This window comes from Panthera leo, chromosome B4 (assembly GCF_018350215.1).
Source record: "Panthera leo isolate Ple1 chromosome B4, P.leo_Ple1_pat1.1, whole genome shotgun sequence".
In the NCBI taxonomy this organism is placed as follows: domain Eukaryota; kingdom Metazoa; phylum Chordata; class Mammalia; order Carnivora; family Felidae; genus Panthera; species Panthera leo.
The window spans coordinates 18571234-18593867 of NC_056685.1; the positions used below are offsets into that span (position 1 = coordinate 18571234).

Below are 22634 nucleotides of genomic sequence, written 5' to 3' on the forward strand. Positions count from 1 at the left end.
TTCAATACCTTACTACCTCCTCAGCAAATTTTAGAGGAGGTCAGTATAGAAGAACTCTATTGTTTATTAAGTAAAATCACTTTCTAATCTGTTTCACCATTTAAGTATTTAAACTTAATGTACCTTAGTGTAACATCCACTGTTTCCATGGAAGAAGGCATAGCTAATAAATCAGCATTGCCTATTTGGTATAGGTTTAAATGGCACCCTTAATGCATTCTTAAAATTTCCTTCAAGACTCTTTCTCTTATTTGAACTGTAATGATTCTTCATTCATGATAATCATCCCGAAAGTATTAAAAGATGAACAATTGCTGAGCTTGTGGAATTTATGGAAAAAAATAATTCAAGAGAGTAAGAGAAAGCCATAAGAACTGAGCAGTGAAACATTTACCTTTGATATGAAGTAATTTGCCTTTATGACTATTGCTCTGTGTGTGAGAATGTTGGACATGTGTTTATATAATATATTGCATCCAAAAAACTTTATAGTTCTCCCTGTAGAAAAATATATATGTGTGTGTATATATATATACACATACATATATGTATGACATCTATACATGCACATTATATATTCATATACTTATGTTTTTTATTTAAATAAAATCTATTTAATAAATTTATGATACGAGATTAAGAAAACCCAGGTGACATAAAATGCTGATTATAACTCTCAAGAAATGATATGAAAAAATGGAGACACAGATGATTTTACATTATAGCATTATCCTGTATTTTAAATACATGAAATGTAAAATTGTATCAGCATGCCTTTATTTAGGATCTACCTCATTTGCATTTGTGGATGTATTGGATGGTTTAGTTATATCACACATAAAACTTCCTGATGTTTTAGTTTCTTTTTACTTTTCACAGTGTGAGAAGATGACAGACTGACCCGCTTTCCCTTTATAATGTTTCTATAACAAATGCTGTGGGTAAGAATCAATCAATCAATCAATCAAGTAGCAAGGTAGAAGGATCTATCTAGAGGAAGTAATTTTAGAAACAGAAACTTGTTCTAATGCCGGCCCTGCCCCTAGCTGTTGTATTGTCCTTGGGCAACGTATTTGATCTTTCTGGGTGTGCTTTCTCCTCAAAGTCCTTCTTCCTTTCCACCCCTGAGATGTCACTGAGATGTTGATCTTGCCCATATCAGCCCGACTCCCTGCTCGGTGCTTCAAGACCAAAGAGCTCTCTTGTCCCTCCCTGAGGTAAAAGGTCTGTGCAACCTACATGTCTTTCCAAACCCAAGGAGTTTCCCAATCCCCACCCTTTTCCCCTAGTGTTTGATTGCCAGGCCATGTGTATGCAAGCTCCCTTGTCTAGCTGTAGTCCCAGATAAAGGCCTCACTATAGTCTTATTGTCTTGAGCCCAGTCTCACAGCCTTCTACAGGCAGGCATCTGCCTCATTGTCTTATTTTATAGGAAGCTCCAATTCTACTTGTCAGTTCAGTAAGGGGCAGTCTTTAAATCACAGGTCACAGCGGTGTGTGTGTGTGTGTGTGTGTGTGTGTGTATATAAAATGGATATGTTGTCAACATTTAGATATCAGAGGATTTTAAATAAAAATATAGATTTGTATCACCCCTTGAGAAATTGGAAGCCCTAGCTCATTTGCCCTACATTTCCACACAGCAACAATTGGCTGGGAAATGTACTCAGGGTATGTTCCCTCCAGTTCCCTCCCACAGCAATTTCTTCTTTCTTACCCTAGGCTGGTGCCAGTTTATGTAGAGATTAAGTCTGAAACCCCTATTTTAATATAGGAACTATCTTATGCTGTCTCCTTCCAGATTTTCTATAGGGTGTGATAGTGGAGACGGGGAATGGAGGGATGTTAAGAATGTATCTTTAGCGTGTGACTTTCCTTTGTTTTCATGCCATCAACTTTATCTCTCAATACCTGGCATATGGAAAGAGTTCAGTAACTGTAAGCTAAAACAGGATTAAAATAATTGTGCAAAATGCTAACAATATTCAGGAAAGCAAATGGATTTTTATATTGTCAACTTTAATGGAAAGCCTTTCTATTCAAATGCAGTTTTCAGACAACTAAACACTAATACCCAGGACTTCGTGTTGTTTTAATAGTAATAAAAGAAAGTATGGCTTTTTATAATTGGATACCCTACTGCGAGTAACACAGAAGCCAGATCTGATATTTAAGGATGATGAGGTAGGAAGCTGAAGGTTGAATGCAGGTGAGAACGGGTAAACTAGTAAGCTTTGGATTTTTTTTTTTTTAATGTATATATATTAAGCTACTAGACACCATGTGGCTGATTAGCAAGTGAACAAAAATGAGTTTAGGGTAATTCTTCTCCAGTGATAGGCATGTGATTCATACTTTGGAACACCACACTTAACAATCAAGCCCTTGCTGAGATGCTATGCTGCCTATTAGATAGATAGCTGGGTCCATAATGGAAACAAATGAATGTTTTGGCAAGGTTTGCAGTGCAGAAGAGAGAGGAAAATAAAGTTCCATTACCTCTGACTCAAACAGCATGCTGTTATCTCCCTAACTGCTTTAGAGGCAGACAGAAAAGCTCACATTGTATGTGTCGCATTTATGCCTCTGTGTCCTGCAGAATGATAGCACAGCATGGAACAGAGCCGCTTTTGCCTCTGAACCTTCCTTGAAGGACCAGGGTGCTCTGCTCTACCTTTACCCGCCCCTGATATTTTTTCCTGCCTTAATTTTGTCTGCCGACTGCAAATCTTTTCTGTGTCTGTACTTCATATTGCTTCCCTATTTCACTTGTAGAAAAATTTATACTTACTTAAATAATAAATTCATTGGTGTCCTGTAAAAATGGAACAAAAATCAAACACCTAAAGAATGTAGAAATGCTTGTGTAAGCTGAAATGGAAGCATATTTTAGCGGGTGCTAATGTTCCTTTCCTATAACTATCCTGTGGAATGAATGTAATTGTGAAACTCATTCTCAAAAATTTATGATTCAGTACAAATCATACAGAGGCCAAGTGAAAATTTAGCTTTGCTTCAGTCATAAAAAGGCAACTATTATAGGCACTTGAAAATAATGAAGCTACATTTCTTCTTCTTTTTTTTTTTCTTAAAGCATCTATAGTTTACAATTGGTACTGTTTCAGGATGGCTTCCTGAAAACCCCAGAAACTAACTTTGGAAATATTTTGAGAATGACTGTAAATTTGTAGAATGAATAAAAAATATAGCTGCCCATACAGCAAAGTTTTTAGAGTTCTCATACTTGGACATCCTCATTGGCCATGGCTTCTCCGACTTCGTATCTTTGTGCATTAAGAGTCGTCTGTGGAATAGATGATTGTGACAATATGACACACCCTTTCTTGAACTAATTCTGTGTAATATCAGCTATAATTCTAGATGGTTTATTTATACATAGACACACACACACACACACACACACCACATACAATTGCTTTGTTGCAAAGTAGTTCCAGTTAAATGTGGCTTTTAACAGTACTCCCGATTCATCTTAATGGTCTCTAATTAAATACTAATATGGAAACCTGCAGACTGGTCTGACTTGCTCACAGAGAGCTGACGCAGCCCAATTCCTTTGGCTGCAGTAAGTGAGAGGATGAACAATCCTTTCGGAGAACAGCCCCATGCCTTTGATGTCTTGAAATAAAAAGATTACAGTCCAAGAAAGTGAGGTAAAAAGGATATGACAATATCAGGTGGAAAGAGCCAGACTATTTCTGAAAGGAATCTGTGAGAAAGCCTAGAATTGTTCATCTTTTCCTCATTAATCTTTTACACTATTAAGCATTTAATTCAATTGCCAAAAGTAGTTTTTTAAAAACCTGATATGTAATTGTTTCATAAAAGACTTGGGTGCCTTCTAAGAAAATGTAGGGAATTAAAAGCTTCTCGTACATTTTCACTTTAATATTTAATTAGGATAAAAGACCATAGTTTCAGAAAATCTGTGCTTTTATTCATGAACTCTATAAAATTTTAAAGGAAAGCACTTGAGGCCAGTGGAATGGCCATAAAATTGTCCTTTTCCAAACTTTCCTCTTCTCATTTTGTCCATCTCGGGACATTCCAGTACTTTTCTTCAGTGCTGCACAGGCGGCCACCTGCACAGGCAGACAACTCCTTATGGCCTGCGGTGTGAAAACCTCCCTGCGGGTGGACAAAATGGCGGCCCTAAGGAACTATTCAACTCCCTTCTTCCTGCTATTCAGACCAAAGGCCGTGGCGATGTCATTGACTCTCCTATTTCTCCCACTCTCCTCACACCCATGGCATGTCTTGATGGCAGTGCCTTCACAATTCACCTGGAATCCATCTTTCCATCCCTTCTACCTCCTACACATATCACTCCAGTGTAGTCCATGCCACCCATCTCTTATCCTGACAATCGTGATACCTTCCTAACTAGTTTTTCTGTCTCCCCTTGCCTCTTTCAGTCTTGACCACACAACAGATCACAGTATGATCTTTTGCAGATGTAAAAGAACAGCTTTCCTCTGTTCAAAACTCTCTAAACCATCACTGTATAACATGAAATAAAATTCCGAGTCATTGCCATGGCTTGCAGGGAATGTGTGCTCCCTTTGACATGCCCCCACCTCCTCTCATCTCCTTTAACTATCTTATCTACTTCTCATGCTCCAGTGATAACCTTTGAATTCTGAAAGTCACCAAAAACATTTAGTCAAAGCCTTTGCCTGTACTGGTTCCCGTACTCAGAATTTTCTTCAAATATCCACATGGCAGGCTCATTACTACAGAAAAATCATCTCATCACAGAACCTCTCTGTGACTCCTTCTCCTCAGGAAGCCCCCATGCCCTTCTAGTCTCTTTGCCACACTTCAGTTTCCTCCTTAGCACTCACCACCGCTCAGCATAGTTTAATTCTTACGTTCACTTTTTAATATCAGCCCCTGCCCTCTAGAATGTAAGCTCTATGAGAGCAGCGTCTTTGTTCTGTTCCTTTCTATGATTCTAGTGCCTACAGTAATACACAGAATATATTCAATTAATATCTAGTAACTGAGCAAATTTATTCTATCTTATCAAATAGCATGGAGAGTATATATGCCTTTTGGAGAAAAGAATTTTTATATAGTATGTAATATTCTCAGAAATTTATTTTCTGCTTTATATTTCCACATTATATTAAGACTTATAGTAGAGTTATTTATGGTAATGGTGGTTTGTCTGACCTAGTCCTCAGAAGTCACTGTCCCATGAATAAGTATAACTAGAAAACCGGCAGCAAGTTAAAATGTTACCCTTAGAAGCAGACAAAGATTTCTGCCTACCTCAGTTCTCTTACAAACAGGTACAATTTTTCACCCTTGTTAACAGTTTACTTGTTGAAGCGTGGAAAGGTCAAGATCATTCAATAGAGTGAAACCATTGAATTGAGGTTTGAAAGGGTCTTTACAGGTGATCTACAATTATCTTCCTAAAGGGTTTGGCCAATTTATGATAGGATTGTTTTCAGTGACAGAACACTGTCTACATTGTTAGGTTACCCATTTTAGTTCCAGATGGATTTTCCTTTGGTTAAATGAGTCTGAATCTAGGTAACTTAGACACATTGGTCTTCATTTTTTGGAATCGAGAGGAAAAAGAATAAACTAGGAAATAAAGAAATCTAGAAGAGTGAAAGCAAGATGTAGAAAATGGAACTTTCTACTGGAACGTTCCAATCTTTCAAGTTTAATTGTACCTAGAAGTGCAGAGATATTTATCTGATTCCCTGAAATCTAGGAGGAAGAATGCTACTTCATTTTGTGTAGAAACACCAGAGAAGTTTGTATCTGCTATTAGATCTCTAATAGAAAATGTATTGGTTAGTATTGCTGTGTAACAAATCACCCGAAAATGTAGTTACCTAACTCCATATCTTATGTCTCACAAGATACCTATGGATCAGCTTGGCAGTGCTACTGATCTGGTTTGTACTCTCTTGATCTCAACTGGGCTTATTCATGTGTCAGCTGTTAGCTGGTGGATTGGCTAGGAGCTAGCTGGTCAAAGTGGACCTCTGTTGCAAAGGGAACTTTCCTCCATATGCCTCTCCTATATTTTCAGCAGAGCAACAGCATACATTCTCATGGCAGTGGCAGGAGGCCAAGAAAGAAGGTGGAAATGTACAAATATATTTTCGATCCTCTCTTTTGCTTCACATTTGCTGTCATCTCCCTTTGTCATATTACTGAGCCAGAGTCCAAGTGGGAGGGGATCAAAAGTGACAAGGCAAAGGGTTTGGAAAGAAGGAGGCCATTGATGTAGGCCTTTAGTACAATCAGTCCACCACAGGTATAAAGCACGGGAGGAGAGGGTTTGACTTAGAGACAAAATATAAAGGAAGGGAGAGAAAGGAAGAGAGAGAGACAATAAAATCAAAATGAAAGATGCCTAGGTGAAGAAGGTGATAAGGAAGAAAGATTGAAGAGGTGGAATAGAAAATCTAAAAAGAAGGGAAAGCTATGATAAGGAGGTCTGCAGAAACAAAACGTGTGACCTAAAAAATAAACCTTATATAAAAATACAATATTCATGGCAATATAATAGGATTTTCCAGTTGAGAGCTTTATGAACTCAAGTTTTGCTTTGAGTATGGGATAAGAGGAATACAATCACTTACACAGAATTATCTGGTAAAATAGTTCTCACCTTGCAGAGGAAAATTATAGTCACAGATGTTGGAGAATGAAAGCAAGTGATGAATACAAGTTAGCAAAGTTCTCATACTTAATCCTGATCAGGCGTGTACTAATGCTATTTGGCAATTGTGACTTTGTTTTGTTAGGACATACAAAATATAACTTGAATTGGAAATATTTTCTATGTTTTTACTAATTTTTTGTCTTTTTGTCTTTAATTGTGTCCATCTTAAATATAAATGACACTTATATTAACATTTCTACCTCAACATGGCATATAAAACTGGGTAATAGTATAGAGTCCACTAAAAAAGGAATTACAGGGGTGCCTGGGTGGCTCAGTCGGTTTAGCATCAGTCAGTTTAGCATCTGACTTCAGCTCATTTCATGAAATCGTGGTTTGTGGGTTTGAGCCCCGTGTTGGATTCTGCACTTACATCTCAGAACCTGGATCCTGCTGTGGATTCTGTGTCTCCCTCTCTCTCTGCCCCTCTCCCACTCTCTGTCTCACTCTCGCTCTCCTCTCTCTCTCTTAAAAATAGGTAAACGTTAAAAAAATTTTAAAAGAAAAGCAGTTACATATATGATACTGAGTATGGCTTACTAATCACTAAATAAAGTATGTCGGAGTTTCATTTAGTGAATAAACCTTTAGGGACAGAAATGTTGGCTTTGCTTTGTTTGTTTCTGTTGTCCAGATATCAGAATACTTCATAAGGCTGGTTAAGAACTGGACATACTGAGATAAAATTGGCAATACCTTAACATTGTTTAAGAAAGGGATGAGTTAGTACATAAAGAGAAAACGTCATCTTCCATTTACTTGAAATAATTCCATAAATTTCAGATACTTAAAATTTCCTCTTTTAATTGGTTAATTTTGACCAAATAGCCCTTTTACAATTCCCTGATGTCATGGGCAAAAATAAGCAGTACATCCCTTATTGTATCTTCTCTCCAAGTTTTTCTCCTTCCTTCTCATTGCTACCCTGGTTATTATGGTTTATAAGACAAGGTCAGATCTAATAGGTTCTTGAATGAATTACCTGCAGATGGCCCACAGTCTGCTTATGCCACCTTAAGATTTGTCGGTACATCCATCCTCCCCTTGTTGTTTCTTGTCCCTTTATTTATTGCAGACAGTTTCATGCCCATTTTTATTTCTATAAAACTGGTAATAAACACAGTAATCATCTCTCCAGTGACTGTTTTCTAAATCTAGAAAAATTGGCTCCAAGGATTTGTCTCATTTGTAACTCCTTAATATATTCTCAATGTGTTTTAATTTTTTTAACTGTGAATATTAAAAATGGCTGTCATATTCAGATTTGGGTTCCACTGAGATTTAAATTTAGGAAATGTGACCTTGAGATGACCCATCATAATTCATAAAGTTTTCCATGTAAGTTTCAATCAGAATAGTTCAACATCCATTAACATTTGCCGAGTTTCACTATCTATTAATCAACAGTGATATTGTTAAATATATATTTAGCAGTGCACTTACTTGTCCTTCTCTAGGTTTTAGATCTATAAGGCCACTTGTAAACAAGGATTTTTTTAAAAACCCATGAAAAGTAATATACAGTATTTTAGGAAAACAAATGGTACAGGAAGAGTCTATTCCCGAAATGAAAGCCAGCACTAAATGTGTTTACAGTGTGCCTATACATGTGATGTTTTCAGCATTCGGCACCAGTTAGATCCTCAGAAAATCTATTTACTTTCATCATCAAGTAGCTGTCTGTTGGACCAGGAGCTCTTTTGTCACGTTAGCCCATCAAAAGCGCTAAACAGATGTTATTTTTTGGTATTGTATGTCTTCCTTCTCTAATATTTCCTGCTCACTCTCCCTGGTCCTTCATCTCCAGCACCTGATTTTCTTCAGTAAACAAGATGATCATGCTCCCCACCGCCACTCCGAAATGAAATTCAAATCTAACACGTAGCAATCTGCTTTTTCTTTTCCAGATTCCCGTCTTGGTCACACAGATAAGTTCGACCAATCACCCAGTGAAAGTGGGACTGTCTGATGCATTTGTCGTTGTCCACAGGATCCAACAAATTCCCAGTATGTAGAAGAAGGGTAATCGCAAAGTCTGAGCCTGCTGTGGGGGTAAATTTAAAGGAGATTGAGTTTAGGCAGATGTGACTGTTTGAACAACAGAACCACTTAGCTGATTGCTGCTTGTAGATTATTGTTTGGTTTATAACTCTTATTGGTATTTGCTGTCTCTCTGTTACTCTTCAACTAATAATTTAGGTAAAGTGAAATCAAATAGCTAAGCCAAGAGTGTGTAATTTTGGATTCTTTGGTATAGTTAGCTTGGTTGCACAGATCTATTTTTTTTTTTAATGTTTATTTATGTTTGAGAGAAAGCACAAGGCAGGGAGGGGCAGAGAGCATCTGACACGGGCTCCATGCTGACAGCAGAGAGCCAGATGCGGGGCTCGAACTCAAGAACCTTGAGATCATGACCTGAGCCAAAGATCACGACCTGAGCTTAAGTGACTGAGCCACCCAGGCACCCCACACAGCTCTATTTTTATCATTAATAACAAGAAGATAAAGGAATGATAGATGATTTGACTGATAGGTATATGACTCTTATTTATTTGTGTAGCTTAAATTTACTAACAAAAGAGCAATTTGCGCCGTTTTATGTCTATCATGTTTATACAAAAGTGTTTGATAGTCTAAAAGAAGATGACAGAAAAAAGTACAAAGTGAAGTAAATAAAAATTTTTGTGGGACTATACCTACCAGAGAAGAAACATAGTTTGTTTAAATCATTTTTACTTATCTAGTCTAGTTTACATTTGTAGAATAAATACATATATGTTACTTAGTCAGCTGTTCATCATATTAGAAATTCAGAATATTAGAAATTAATCATATTAGAAATTCAGAAAACCACCACTGGTAGTAATTCTGATCACGTATATAGCCATCATTTGTAAGTTTCTGTGTTTTAAACCTTCACTATTCTAGAAGAGTCCTGAGGGATGCTTGGGTGTGTTAGTACTGATGTTTGTTTGTGTCCTAAACATGCATATGTAAAGCAAGGGGTGATCATGAAATACCAAGATTAGATCATGTGTTTCCCTGTTTGGTTCAAAGTCCTTATATTCCACTATAGGGGTAGACTTAATTTATCACATGCGTATGCTATTTGGTCTTCCCTTGAACTAATTCTGTTTAATTATATCATCTCTCAAATACAGAGGAGGTAAATGGAGTGGAAATTATTTAGATTTTTCAGAGCAGCGGATTGGCTGGAAACGTTATAGGGATTATCTTACAACTACAATTTAGAATGACATTCAGATGTGGGAGTTCTGCTTGCTGAAGAACCTGAGTCTTTCATGGCGGTTTCTCCTTGTTAGTGGAAAATTAGTGGGAAGTAACATTCGAAGGAACTGTTAAATCAAGGCAGATTTTCCAGAAAGGAAAGTGTACAATGAACAAAGCAAGGATATGTTAGCATGTGTAGACAAAAAACGACATCCTCTTTAATAAGAGGCCATGTCGTGGGAGAGCCAAAGTTGATTCCCGTTTGAGGAGTGTTTTCACATTCCTTCTTTCAGGGATGTTAAATCAAGCGTGACTTGAGCCAGTTATTACACAAGGAAGAGAAAACACCAGTTTTAGTTTATTTGTGGGTTCTTTTCTTCTGAAGAAGGATTTTGTTTGCAGCTTCCTCAGAAGACTGCTTGGTCCATATTGATGTTCTGATATGTTACTGTTTTAACAAAAAGACTCACCCAAGTACAAAAGAAAAAAAGAATCACAAATGCATTTTAATATGCAAGTGTTGTCTCAGAACTGAGGCACGGTAGAATTTTGGGCTCACAAATTACGATTTTGCATCCCTTGCTATAATGTAATAGGGTAACCAGTATGTCTTGAGGAAAAATATTCCTCCCAAATATAAATTTTATTGAATAAATTGGCAAAATTCATATGAATTTTGAGAACAGATTATGTCTAAAGTTGAGACTCAGCATTCATCCGAAACAATTTCACAAGCTTCGAGTTCAGGGAAAAGTGTCTCTCAGGCAAGCTGCATGCTGGACTAACATTCACATTTCCTGTTGACCTCACCGGTCCATCCTGAGAATATTAGCTGAGAAAGAATGGAGGTTCTGAGTTTCTAATCCACTCGTCCCTGCCTGTAGATGGGACCATATTTCGATAAGAAAATTGGAATTGATGTGTCCTATTTAAAAATCTTTTGGGGAAGGGAGCACCTGGGTGGCTCAGTCAGTTAAGCGTCTGACCTCGGCTCAGGTCATGATCTCAAGGTTGGTTTCCAGAGTTAAGAGTCCCGCATTGGGCTGTCTTCTTTCAACACAGAACCTGCTTTAGATCTTCTGTCTACCTCTCTCTCTGTTCCTCCCCAACCCCCTCTCTCTCAAAAATAAAAATAAAAATAATAATAATAAAAGTGAATTTAAAAATCTTTTCAGGAACAGAAAAATTTAAGTCTCCTTAAAAATCTGTTCCCAAATTTATGTGTAATAATGTCTGTTACATGAACTTCTGTATAAAGGGAAAGATATGTTCACATAGCATTCTCAGCCTAAAAGAAAAAAAAAGCACACATATATGCCAGAGATTAGGCTGACCCAAGATTAGCATAATACAAGCTATAAAACGAGTACTTTTTCCTGAGAATTATAAGATGATTCCTAGAGATCTGTATGTTACCTGTTTGTGCAATCAGAATTTAGAAAAACATTTAAATCCATTTCAAAATTCTGCTCTCTTATTTAACAACCCTCACTATTAGGAGTCATCCTCACAGGGAATTTAAATCATTCATCTCTGTTCCCCCTTTTTCTTCTCCTGAGTGAATTTCAGGGAAAAACTGATCATTATCATAAGTAATGAGTGGTTTCATTTCTTCTCTATTGCAAGGTACGTTATATAGGACCCTGTTCTCATAAGATCAATTTTCTGTTCTTTTAAGCATTTTGGTTACACGGTTTATGTAGCACTTAGATCCTCAGCTTAATCTCATGGCAACATCGGAGTGCAAGCTGTAACCTTGAGAATAATTTTTCCCGGTGGGACCACCATTCTTGGAGGTCGTTACACCATTCTTATCAGTTGGTCAAGTTTTGGTAAAGCATTTGTAAAGCTGTTAGGTAAGTTTAAGTTATTTATCATGAAGATTTCTCCGCACCCTTTCATGGTAATATCAACAACAGAAAACTTGTTTCTCAGTTTTTGAAGGCTTCCAAATAATAAATGATTTCAATGTAACTTTCAAGCATAGTTTATTACCTTAGTCTTTATCTTTCAAAAGGGATCAGGTGATCTGACAGTTGAAAGTAGCAAAGGGAATTCAGGCATTGTTAGGAAATAGTTCTGAGGTTACAAAGGAAATTCCTTTGCTCCTTCCAAAACAAAACAAACAAACAAAAAAAAAAGTCCATGGTGAAATTAACCCTTATCTCTAAAAAATAAAATAAAAGATAAAATTAGTTAGCAGTCCAGAAAGTATAAAGGTTACCTTAATGGGAATACTAATAATGAGGCCTTGAGCATTTTATTTAATTCCTATACCCTTACAGACAAAATGGTCACCTTACTACCTAAGATACAATGGGTATGTTGCATGCAGTATTTGGCACAAGGTAGTCAGCACTGTATTTGTACATGTATTTATTGTTTATTCATCATAATCAACATTATCACTTTAAGACACTGATGCTAAGATGCCACACCCAGAACAATTGCTTGTGAGACTCGGGCCACAGGAGACTCCCATCAGGAAACACCTGACACTCGGAAACTCACTCTTCCTAGCTAAGCAGCGTTTGCTTTTTGATGTCTTGCTGTGTCTGTCTGTCTGTGTGTACCTGTGTGTCTGCATCACCTTCTATTTTTCATAAAATATTTTGTAGAATTTTAGAAACAAAAAGAACACAGAGATCAGCTGGCTTCAGTCTCCACAGGTACAGATGTGAAACACAGGTCTGCATACAATGACTTGGATTGTTCATTACAGAAACCCAAATGGAAGAACATACTTGTGATTATAAGCATAGCGCATGTTAATTCAGAGAAATCTGTACATTACAGAGAATGCACAGAAAAAAATTTAAATGGTCCGTAATTCTACCACAGGGAGATAACAATGTTTCCGCGTGTCTGCATCCAAACTTCTGTTTTTAGTATATACACTCGCAGACACATGCACATTAAGAAAATTGGCATTGTGTTAAAATATTTTTGTCACCTATTTTTCTCTTAATATATATAACACATTTTTTTTTCTGCACTGCTGAATACCTGTCTAAAATGTGGTCATTAATAGCTGCAACAAGTTCCTTTATTTCATAATTTATGTAACCTGTCTGAGCATTAGTTTGTCATGTTTGTTGCTTTTCATATTAATTATCAGTAAAACAGTGCTGAACATCTTCGTTTTCAAATTTTGACACAACTGATTGTTTATAAGCGAATATGTAGCCATTGACTGTTAATGGGTTTTTATGCACTTTGACAGATTGCTTTCTATAAAGGTTGTAGCAATTTACTCCCCCCGCCCCAGCATTTTATTAGATATCCCATTTCCCCAGATGCTCCCAGACACTGTCCTCATTTTTTAAACTGAAAATTTGATAAGCAGAACGTGATATTTCATTGTTGCTTTAATATTCTGTTGATTACCAGAAGGTTTTCACATTGTCATGTACTCGTAGGTCATGTGTAATTTCCATAATTTCTTGTCAAATAGCTTTATTAAGTAATCCTTTCTCAGCCTCAGCTTATGTGCCTCCAAATCCTTTACACAGTGTGCAAAGGTCTTCCTGGATAAATGTATAATTCTCACTAGTACCGTTCCTCCTTGTTTGTTTCCCTCTCCTCCAATTTAACAGTCTGAATTTCCATCTGAATCTCTAGGGTGCTGACCTTCTCCCTCACGCCTCACCTTTTCTCCGCCTTCTGAGCTTAAAGAGCATAACATTTCCAGCAAGAAAACCCAGAAAATCCACTCTCGCCTTTGCGGTTCTTTTATTGGGAAACGTAAAGCTATGCCATTTTCGTCATGTGAAAGTTAGTTTTACACACGCGCAGAATTCTTGTCCAAGAAAGCAACCTGGAAAGCTGCTGACCTTCCTTCAAATGGTTCTTCTACAAGTTATGATAACAGCTATTTCTGAATCCTTCAGAACATACCACTCTGTTCTTCTCACCCACCAGCAGTACATGATCTGCTTCTTTCTTAACATCAATCTATTTCTCATCCGCATCTGCTGTTTTAAATCTATTAACGTCATTGGTGCTACAATGTGCCGTGGCCTTGTTGATTAATTATTATTCACAGCTCAATAAGAAACATCACCGTTTTCAAAGATAAAACTCAACTCATTTGGAGAACAAATATATTTTAAAGATACTTAGAGGGTCAAAGAACTCTTTGAGGAACATTGTATATAGTTCATCATATATGGTCTCTTTATAAGCTTCACAGACCAGGCAGCAAATTTTCAAGAAACTTGACCAAAATTATGTTTACAGACTGAAAAAAAAACAACCCCTAACAAAAAGAGAGATTTTTTTTTTTTTACTCTTCAAAATGTCTTAAGCTTTAATTCTCAAAAACATAATACCATAGACCAGTACTGTCTAGTAGAACTTTCTACACTGATAAGACATCCTAAATCAGAACTGTTGAGTATTAGTCTCACTAGCTGCATGTGGCTACTAAGCACTTGAAATGTGGCTAGTGACACTGGGGATTTGAATTTTTAATTGATTTCATTAATTAACTCTAAGTTAAAGAGATACATGGGACTAGTGGTTACCATCTTGGACAGAGTAACAGTAGATTATATCATCTATTTAAATGGAATACTAAATTTCAGGTATAATATTTACAGAACATCCTTTCTTTATTTCCTCTTTGCCTTTCAGAAAAGCCTTGGCATTTTAGATATGATTAAATAATACATTTTCAAATATAAGCATTCCATTATAACTGGTTTTCCCTAAATAAAACTATTGGTAATTTTGGTTTGCTTGTAGGACAGCTCCATTATAATTACTTAGCAACTCTAATTAAAAAAAAAAAACAAAACATGTTGACAGACTTTTGAGGAAATGAATAATCTTGAAAACACTTAAGATATTTTTCTTTCATACTCTATTAAAGCTCTTTTAGAAGAACTGAGCCTCACTTGTTTTTTTGTTTTGTTTTGTTTTGTTTTCAGAGAGAGAGAGGGCTGCTAGCAGGGAAGTGGGGCAGAGGGAGAGAAAGAGAATCTCAAGCAGTGTCCACACTGATCAGCACAGAGCCTGACACTGGGCTCGATCCCACGTCCCTGGGATCATAACCTGAGCTGAAATCAAGAGTCAGGTGCTCAACCAACTGAGCCACCCAGGGGCCACCAGCCTTACTTGTTATTTTCAAAGTTATCAGGATCTTTTCATTCATTTAAGGACAGATTGATCACAAATCCTTTAGTAAATCCTACCTTCCTTCTTCTCAAAATGGAAAGCCCTTCAAATTATTCATTTTTCAGAAGATAAAAAATTGCTTCTCCTTACAGCATAGCTTAATAAGGTGCTTTGGTTCCCAAGTATGCATTTGCCCACTCATGGCTCAACAAAAGGAAAAAGTAACAGAAATCATGACATTTCCCCATAAATATTCTCTCATAAAACTCTTCCACGATAGAAAGCATCATGCAAAGTGATACTCTATGCTTTTACATACATTTCAAACACCCCTTGTTTGATTCTAATCCTAGATATTTAAACTCCTAAACTCCTAAATATTTGCTTCTTTTTTAAAAAGATTGATTTTTAGATTGGATTTTTAAAAAGAAGCAAATATTTAGGAGTTTTCTGGATATTAGAAATCACTGATTGGTTAATTATAACATATTTCAGAGGTATTTGTAGCTAAATTCTTGTTTTTTGATCTATTCATCCATTTATTCATTGACTTTTTATCCTGTACCAATATCAGGCAAGGTAAAATTTTACCATTATAGAGATAGTCTCTCAATTTATTTAATAATTTATTTCTAATATAAAATACTAAAAGTCACAGAAAGGACTTCAATACATTATTAAAAATTCAACATACTTAAAAATTTATTTATTCAATAAATATCTATTGAGTACCTATGAAGCCAGGATTTATTGGTCTAAGGAAGAGAAACCCATCTTAATGTACTTTTATTTATTCAATATAGTGAATCAAAAGCTCATCTTTGCAATGGTCACCTTACTATGGAAGGCCTAGGAAAGGAGCCAAAATAGTTCTCAAAAATAACCTAAATTGAGTTTTCTATCAAGTTCTGTCTGCCTTATTTATTTTAAATTATGACCTCAGAGATTCAATTTTCCACTTTTCTCTCACGTTTGCCTTCAAATTTAGACTTTGCCTTATTTTTTATTTTTCCCTATTACTTCACGAATATTTCTATTTTAACCTACACTTCCCTATTACACAGAGAATATTCCTATTTTTAACAAATACTGGTTGGATACCTTTATAAACATGCCCACATGTTAATTTTTCCAGTTGAATTTTTTTATAGGAAGTTTAGTTTCTTGGAAATGGAGGGGTTTTTCTTCCTTAAGTACCAAACATCTGCATAATTTAGCACTAAAAGCTTTTCAAACACTTGATTTTAAAACGTATCTTACTACATTTCACCCAACTTTATTTAATAAAGTCACAATCTTCTTTTCTCCCAGAAAAACAGTAGAGATATAATGACATTGCCAATGTACATCGCAAAGTCTCCCCTAAGTCTCAGGAATAAAGAAATGTGTTTTCCTGGGAGAAACACCACATCCAGAAGAACAGTCCTTAGGCCAATGGGAGCCATAGTGTTAGGGCTGTTGTCTACATGTCGCACAAGCTCACTAAGATACTCTGCCTTGACCATTTACTATCCAGTGCTGGTTCTGGTGCTCTTGTTGGGCAAAGGGATTACTAAAGGAAGTCAGGACATCTTGTTTCAGCCATTAGTAAATATTCGTGGAATGAGGAGAAAAGTAAAGTTTGGTTTTAGATGAAGTTTCTGATCTTTTTTATGCATGCTCAGGTAACTTATGAAATCTGACCATGTAGGTTGTAGCAGTGTCCAGAAACTTCACGAACCGCAAGGGAATGATGAGAAGAAAATCTAAGAGGTTTAGATTAGTACTCCGTGATCCTCTAAATTTTATGTTGCCTTATCCAACCTATTACATTATTATTTAATAGAATAGAATTACAGAGGGCATAAAACATGTTTGAAGCAAAAACATCTTCTCTTTGTAGGAGCTGTATTTAACAACGCCAACCAGCTCTTTCTGTTAGTGACTTACATATTGTGTGGGAGGCTTATCGCGGCTCTAATGGTGCCCTTTTTTTCTCAAGAGTCTCTTTTTTTCCCCCCAAGTCTTCATGCTGGGAATGAACTTGTAGTTGTGCAATACATGCTGTTTACATTAAAGAGTATTCAGTGAATGGTGCTGGGTGGCAGACTCAACTGGAAGTGGAAAAGAAATAACCATTTGGGACCAGTCATTAGGCGTCAGTAATCTGTAAGTAAGGCAACGTTAGCAAATTATTTATTTGACAGTTCAGACAATATTAAGATATTCATATAAATGAAAGAATCAGCCAATTTACAAAATTACTTACACATTCTCTATGTGAATGCTACCTTTAAAGACAAACTAGATCATGGCTAATCATGCCACAAAGAACTCATTAAACTGTTTTTATTTCAGCCAGAGTGAATATTGATTGGAGAGGATTCCTCGTGTTCCCATATGATCCCTCCTGTTAATTTGCTCAGATTTTCTAAAAACATGCAATTCACTAGTCACACTTTGAATCATATCACCTCAAGATTTTGGTTACTAAACTTTATCCTCTGTGTGTTAGTCTGCACAGAGATTTAGGTGTTTTGTTTTTGTTTTTGTTTTTAATTTTTAAAAGCCCTTAATGAGTATTCTAGTCAAACTTAGTTTTGTAAAGTGGCAAGAAAACAGCTAAAGCTGTATCAACACTACTAAGACTGAATTTTTGGGACAGCATTGTTTTGGCTGACTTTCTAAAGAAGACACATGAGCTAAATACATTTCTGGAATCAAATGAAAGCTTCTAGTATTGGCAGGCGCTACCAGTAAATACATTCCTAATTACTTGTTTTTGACAGGGGTATCTCTGAAATTCAACAAAAATGACCATTTGGAAGCTGTCATTAATTGGCAGGTCATCAAACAAAACTCATTCTCATTAATTTCATTTTGTTAAACTCATTTCCTCCCCGTAGTAGGAAGGGTCCGAGTGGGTGATAGAATTAGCATAGCAAAAAAGGTCACTTTCCCTTAACCCCATATGCGTAATCAATAATTAAGTTCCAGAGGATTCACGGTCATTATGTCAGTAGTTTGAGGTTTTCAAAGGATAATATGAAATGAACAGAAAACTAGTATTTTAATAAGCAGCTACTAATATGATAGATACTGAGTGAACTTTAGTATGAAGGAGACTCTAAAACCCCAACCAGTAATCTCATGGCAAAGTCATGTTATGTCTTTATTTCCAAGAACTAAATTATTTAGCAAAAAACAAGGGAAACCAGTATATAGGAAGATGTATTATTTAGATAAAGCAGAAGCTGGGGAGTCTTCTTCTGTGCCTTACAACTTAAGAAAAGAGTGCCCTGCCCTTGAGAAACCTTACTAAATACCATTAAATTAGCATTTTTCTCTGATGTTTGATAAAGTTTACACTTTGAAAATCATATATGCATTTTCGTTTATACCAAAAAGAAATTAATTGGATTATGGTTCTTAAGCAGTGTTTTCCAGTCTGATAAACCTGAACATATATTCAGCAAATGGCTCTAGAACCTCTGTGAGCCCCAAAACATTTCTTTTGGGGCTACCTCCCTTACTCTTCTGGAGTAGTATTTCACGGGGAATAATCAGAAATGAGTGGAAAGACAGGAGTGGATAAAAGTAGAGGCACGTGTAGGTTTTCAGTAGATGTTTGACTTTGCCCCTGGATGTGTAGGTATATCTACAGTTGCTAAACACTTGTACTAAATCTCCCGTACACCATCTTCCTGCTCCGCATCCTGTCGGATCCATTGATGTTAATCAAAATTTAACTTTCTCTAAGCTAAGGTGGGAGATAAATTCCTAGAAGCCTGATTTCAGAACCTTAGTGTGATTTCAGTGAGTTTAGATCTGTAGAAATAGACCATGATATGCAGCATGTAACCAGTGTGACGCTGGTTGCCGTATTAAACATTTATTGAGCACTTGCGGTGTGAAAGAGAGTGTTCTAACCAATTTTCATTTACTGTCTCATTTTAGTTCTCACAACAACTCAGTGATCTAGGTACTATTATCTCTATTTTAGAGATGAGGAAACTGAGGCGGGAGAGGCTAACAAAGGAGCCCAGGGTCACGCAGATACAAGCAGCAACACTGGGATTTGACCCACGTGAAATTGTTCAAGAGCGTGTTCTATCAACCACTATGACATATGACTTCCCAAGATTAGATACTCTGATATTTTTTAAATAAACTGATAGCTTCCCAAATAATTCCTGATCGATAAGATAGCATTCAGGAAATGCATTCCTTTCATCACAAGCATTTCAAGAGCTAAATAAAATGCTGGTAACATTGCTTCACCCATTACAATTTACCAAACTCAGGCAAGCTCATGAGCATAAGACTCAGGTCTTTTTTTAATATACTTTAAAATATATTTCGTCAACAGTCTTAATTGTAATAAAATATGTTTGCCGTATTTATCTGATATTTAATTATTAAAGTTCATGTCAAAGTCTCCCATCTAGCCTACTCCTCAGGGAGACTGTTGGATTTGCTGATGAATAATTATAAGCTCCTTCATACAATCTAAGTACCAGTTGTTAACCTTTCTCAGATACAATGCTGCATATTTAATAAATATCAGTACTAATTTTTTTTAAAGTGACCTAAGTTCTGTTTTACTTTTATTAAAAGAAACCCATCTAAACCTTTAAAGCAATCAGACTCCTATTCTGGCTGTGAATTTTTTTTCTTTTTTTTTTTTTTTTTTTTAGGCTGTGAAAAAATTGTAATTGTTACCCATTCCTAAAAGACTTATTTTAGCTTGAGTTTTAAAGAAATGGTATCATCTTACCTTTTTTAAATTTTTTTAAGTTTTACTTAAATTCCATTTAGTTAATATACAGCAAAATATTAGTTGTGGGTGTATAATATAGTAATTCATTACTTGTATACAACATCTGGTGCTCATCACATTGCATTTCTTAATCCCCATCATCGATTTAAACCATCCTCCTGCCCACTCCACTGTGCTAGCCATCAATTTTTTCTCTAATTTAGTTAAGAATCTGTTGCTTTTCCTCGTTTCTCTCCCTATGATGAGTCATTTGTTTCGTAAATACAACACATGAGTGAAATCATATGGTATTGGACTACCTCTGACTGACTTATTTCACTTAGCATAATAATTTCTTTTTTTTAATGTTTATTTATTTATTATTTTTTTTTTAATTTTTTTTTAATTTTTTTTTTTAATTTACATCCAAGTTAGTTAGCATATAGTGCAACAATGATTTCAGGAGTAGATTCCTTAGTGCCCCTTACCCACTTAGCCCCTCCCCCCTCCCCCCCTCCCGCAACCCCTCCAGCAACCCTCAGTTTGTTTTCCATATTTATGAGTCTCTTCTGTTTTGTCCTCCTCCCTGTTTTTATATTATTTTTGTTTCCCTTCCCTTATGTTCATCTGTTTTGTTTCTTAAAGTCCTCATATGAGTGAAGTCATATGATTTTATGTCAAAGTCTTTCAAAATATATAAATCCATCAAGAAAACTTCTTCAGTATATTCTGGGTAACAATGGGTTGGAGCCCACTAGCAAAGTGAGATATCTGAGACCAGAATCAACATTTCAACTCCACAGGTTAAAAAAAAAGACTTCTGGAGGGCTGAGGGCCACCTGGGTGGCTCAGTTGGTTGAGCATCCAAATCTGATTTCAGTTCAGGTCATGATCCCTGGGTCATGGCATAGAGCCCTGCATCAGCCTCCACCCTGAGCGTGGAGCCTGAGTTAAGATTCTCTCTCTAGGGGCGCCTGGGTGGCGCAGTCGGTTAAGCGTCCGACTTCAGCCAGGTCACGATCTCACGGTCCGTGAGTTCGAGCCCCGCGTCAGGCTCTGGGCTGATGGCTCGGAGCCTGGAGCCTGTTTCCGATTCTGTGTCTCCCTCTCTCTCTGCCCCTCCCCCGTTCATGCTCTGTCTCTCTCTGTCCCAAAAATAAATAAAAAAAAAAAAAAAAAAAAAAAAAAACGTTGAAAAAAAAAGATTCTCTCTCTATCTGGGGCGCCTGGGTGACTCAGTCGGTTGAGACTCTGACTTCGCCTCAGGTTGTGATCTCATGGTTTATGGGTTCAAGCCCCACGTTGGGCTCTGTGCTGACAGCTCAGAGCCTGGAGCTGTTTTGGATTCTGCATCTTCCCCTCTCTCTCTCCCCTTCCCCCACTCATCTCTCTCTCTCTCTCTCTCTCAAAAATAAAGAAAACATTTTAAAAATTTAAAAAAAGGGATTCTCTCTTTCTGTCCCTCTCCCTGCTTACATTCTCTCTCTCTCTAAGATAAAATTAAATTAAATTAAAATTAAAAAAAAAAGACTTCTGGGTATATCAGCACATGATTTTCAGGTTGTTTTTAATAACCACTCTCTTCACAGGGATTATTTTAAATCTTCATTTTAAAACCACATTGGGTGAAAAGCATATCATTTTATATTCATTATTAAATGTTGCTTTATAGGCAAAGAAATCTTGAAAGGCTTTTTTTTTCTATTTGTGTTTTTACAGATGTCCGGAGAAGAACAATTTATGAATACCACCGAGTAGAGCTACAAATGTCAAAAATTACCAATATTTCAGCTGTGGAGATGACCCCATTACCTAGTAAGTTACCATGTGAACAGAACTAGGTGGAAAGTTTCATGATCTGATCTGTTTATGCATAGGTATCTTGATCCTGTGTGTATATAGGGATGGGTGGGGGATTTTAATTTTGGTTGAGCATTCTTTTTTTTTTAATTTCTCTCCATGCTGCCAATTAGTCTTGATAAACCTATTCTTCCTGTTTCCTAGCATGTCTCCAGTTTAATGGTTGTGGCCCCTGTGTATCCTCTCAGATTGGCTTCAACTGCAGTTGGTGTAGTAAACTTCAAAGGTAAAGAAAAGAGTAATGCAGAAAATGTAAAAATTTCACAGACTTGTTGCTTCCAACTCTTCCATTGAATTTTAGATGTGTCAGGTATATTGATTAGGTATATATGAACACATGTAAACGTGTAAAAAAAAAAAATGCAGAAGTGACCAAAATGCAAAAACTGCTCAGAATTTTAGTGAGTTTTAAAATTTTCCTTTGATCACTCAAAATTACCAAGAACCTTTATAGTCAATAACATCATTACCTGATATATATTTGTAGTTTCTATGGGGTTTAAACTAGAGGGTGATTATGACTGAGGAGTCTATAAATCGATGCCATTGGTCCATATTCTTCAGAAAGCGTGGTATGACCTATCATTACTATAACAAGGGCAGTTTATGCGTGACCACATGCACATTCTTAGTAAATTCCAGGAAATATCTCAAAGGTTACTAGCCAAGATTAGAGATGTGGTCTAAAGTTAGGGAATAAAGTGACACTAACTGACCTCCACATGAACAGAGTGCGTGGTTTGATTTTCATGAATGGCAGAGGAGTTTTTAGTCCCTCGAGTTTTTCAGAGAATGAATGATCATTTGTCGGAAATGCAGGGTGAAGACTTTTGAATGTGTTTTGTTATTTACTCAACCATCTGGTGCACCAATTATGTCGCAAGTGCTGGGAAAGCAGCAGCGAATGATATAGGTGTGATCACTGCCCCCCCGTGCAGTTTACAGTCTTTTCAGAAGGAAGTTCCCTTCCACCTT

The 22634-nt window shown here is 36.5% G+C and overlaps 1 protein-coding gene across 2 annotated transcripts in view; it reads left to right on the forward strand.

Moving 5' to 3' along the window:
- PLXDC2 (plexin domain containing 2) overlaps positions 1 to 22634 on the forward strand; it is a 445479-nt gene that overhangs the window by 329417 nt on the left and 93428 nt on the right. For both annotated transcript variants that reach the window (XM_042945054.1, XM_042945053.1), the window contains exons 7-9: positions 8620 to 8719; positions 21519 to 21614; positions 21804 to 21885. In XM_042945054.1, coding sequence (XP_042800988.1) covers positions 8620 to 8719; positions 21519 to 21614; positions 21804 to 21885 — 278 coding nt within the window. The remainder of the gene's footprint in view (positions 1 to 8619; positions 8720 to 21518; positions 21615 to 21803; positions 21886 to 22634) is intronic.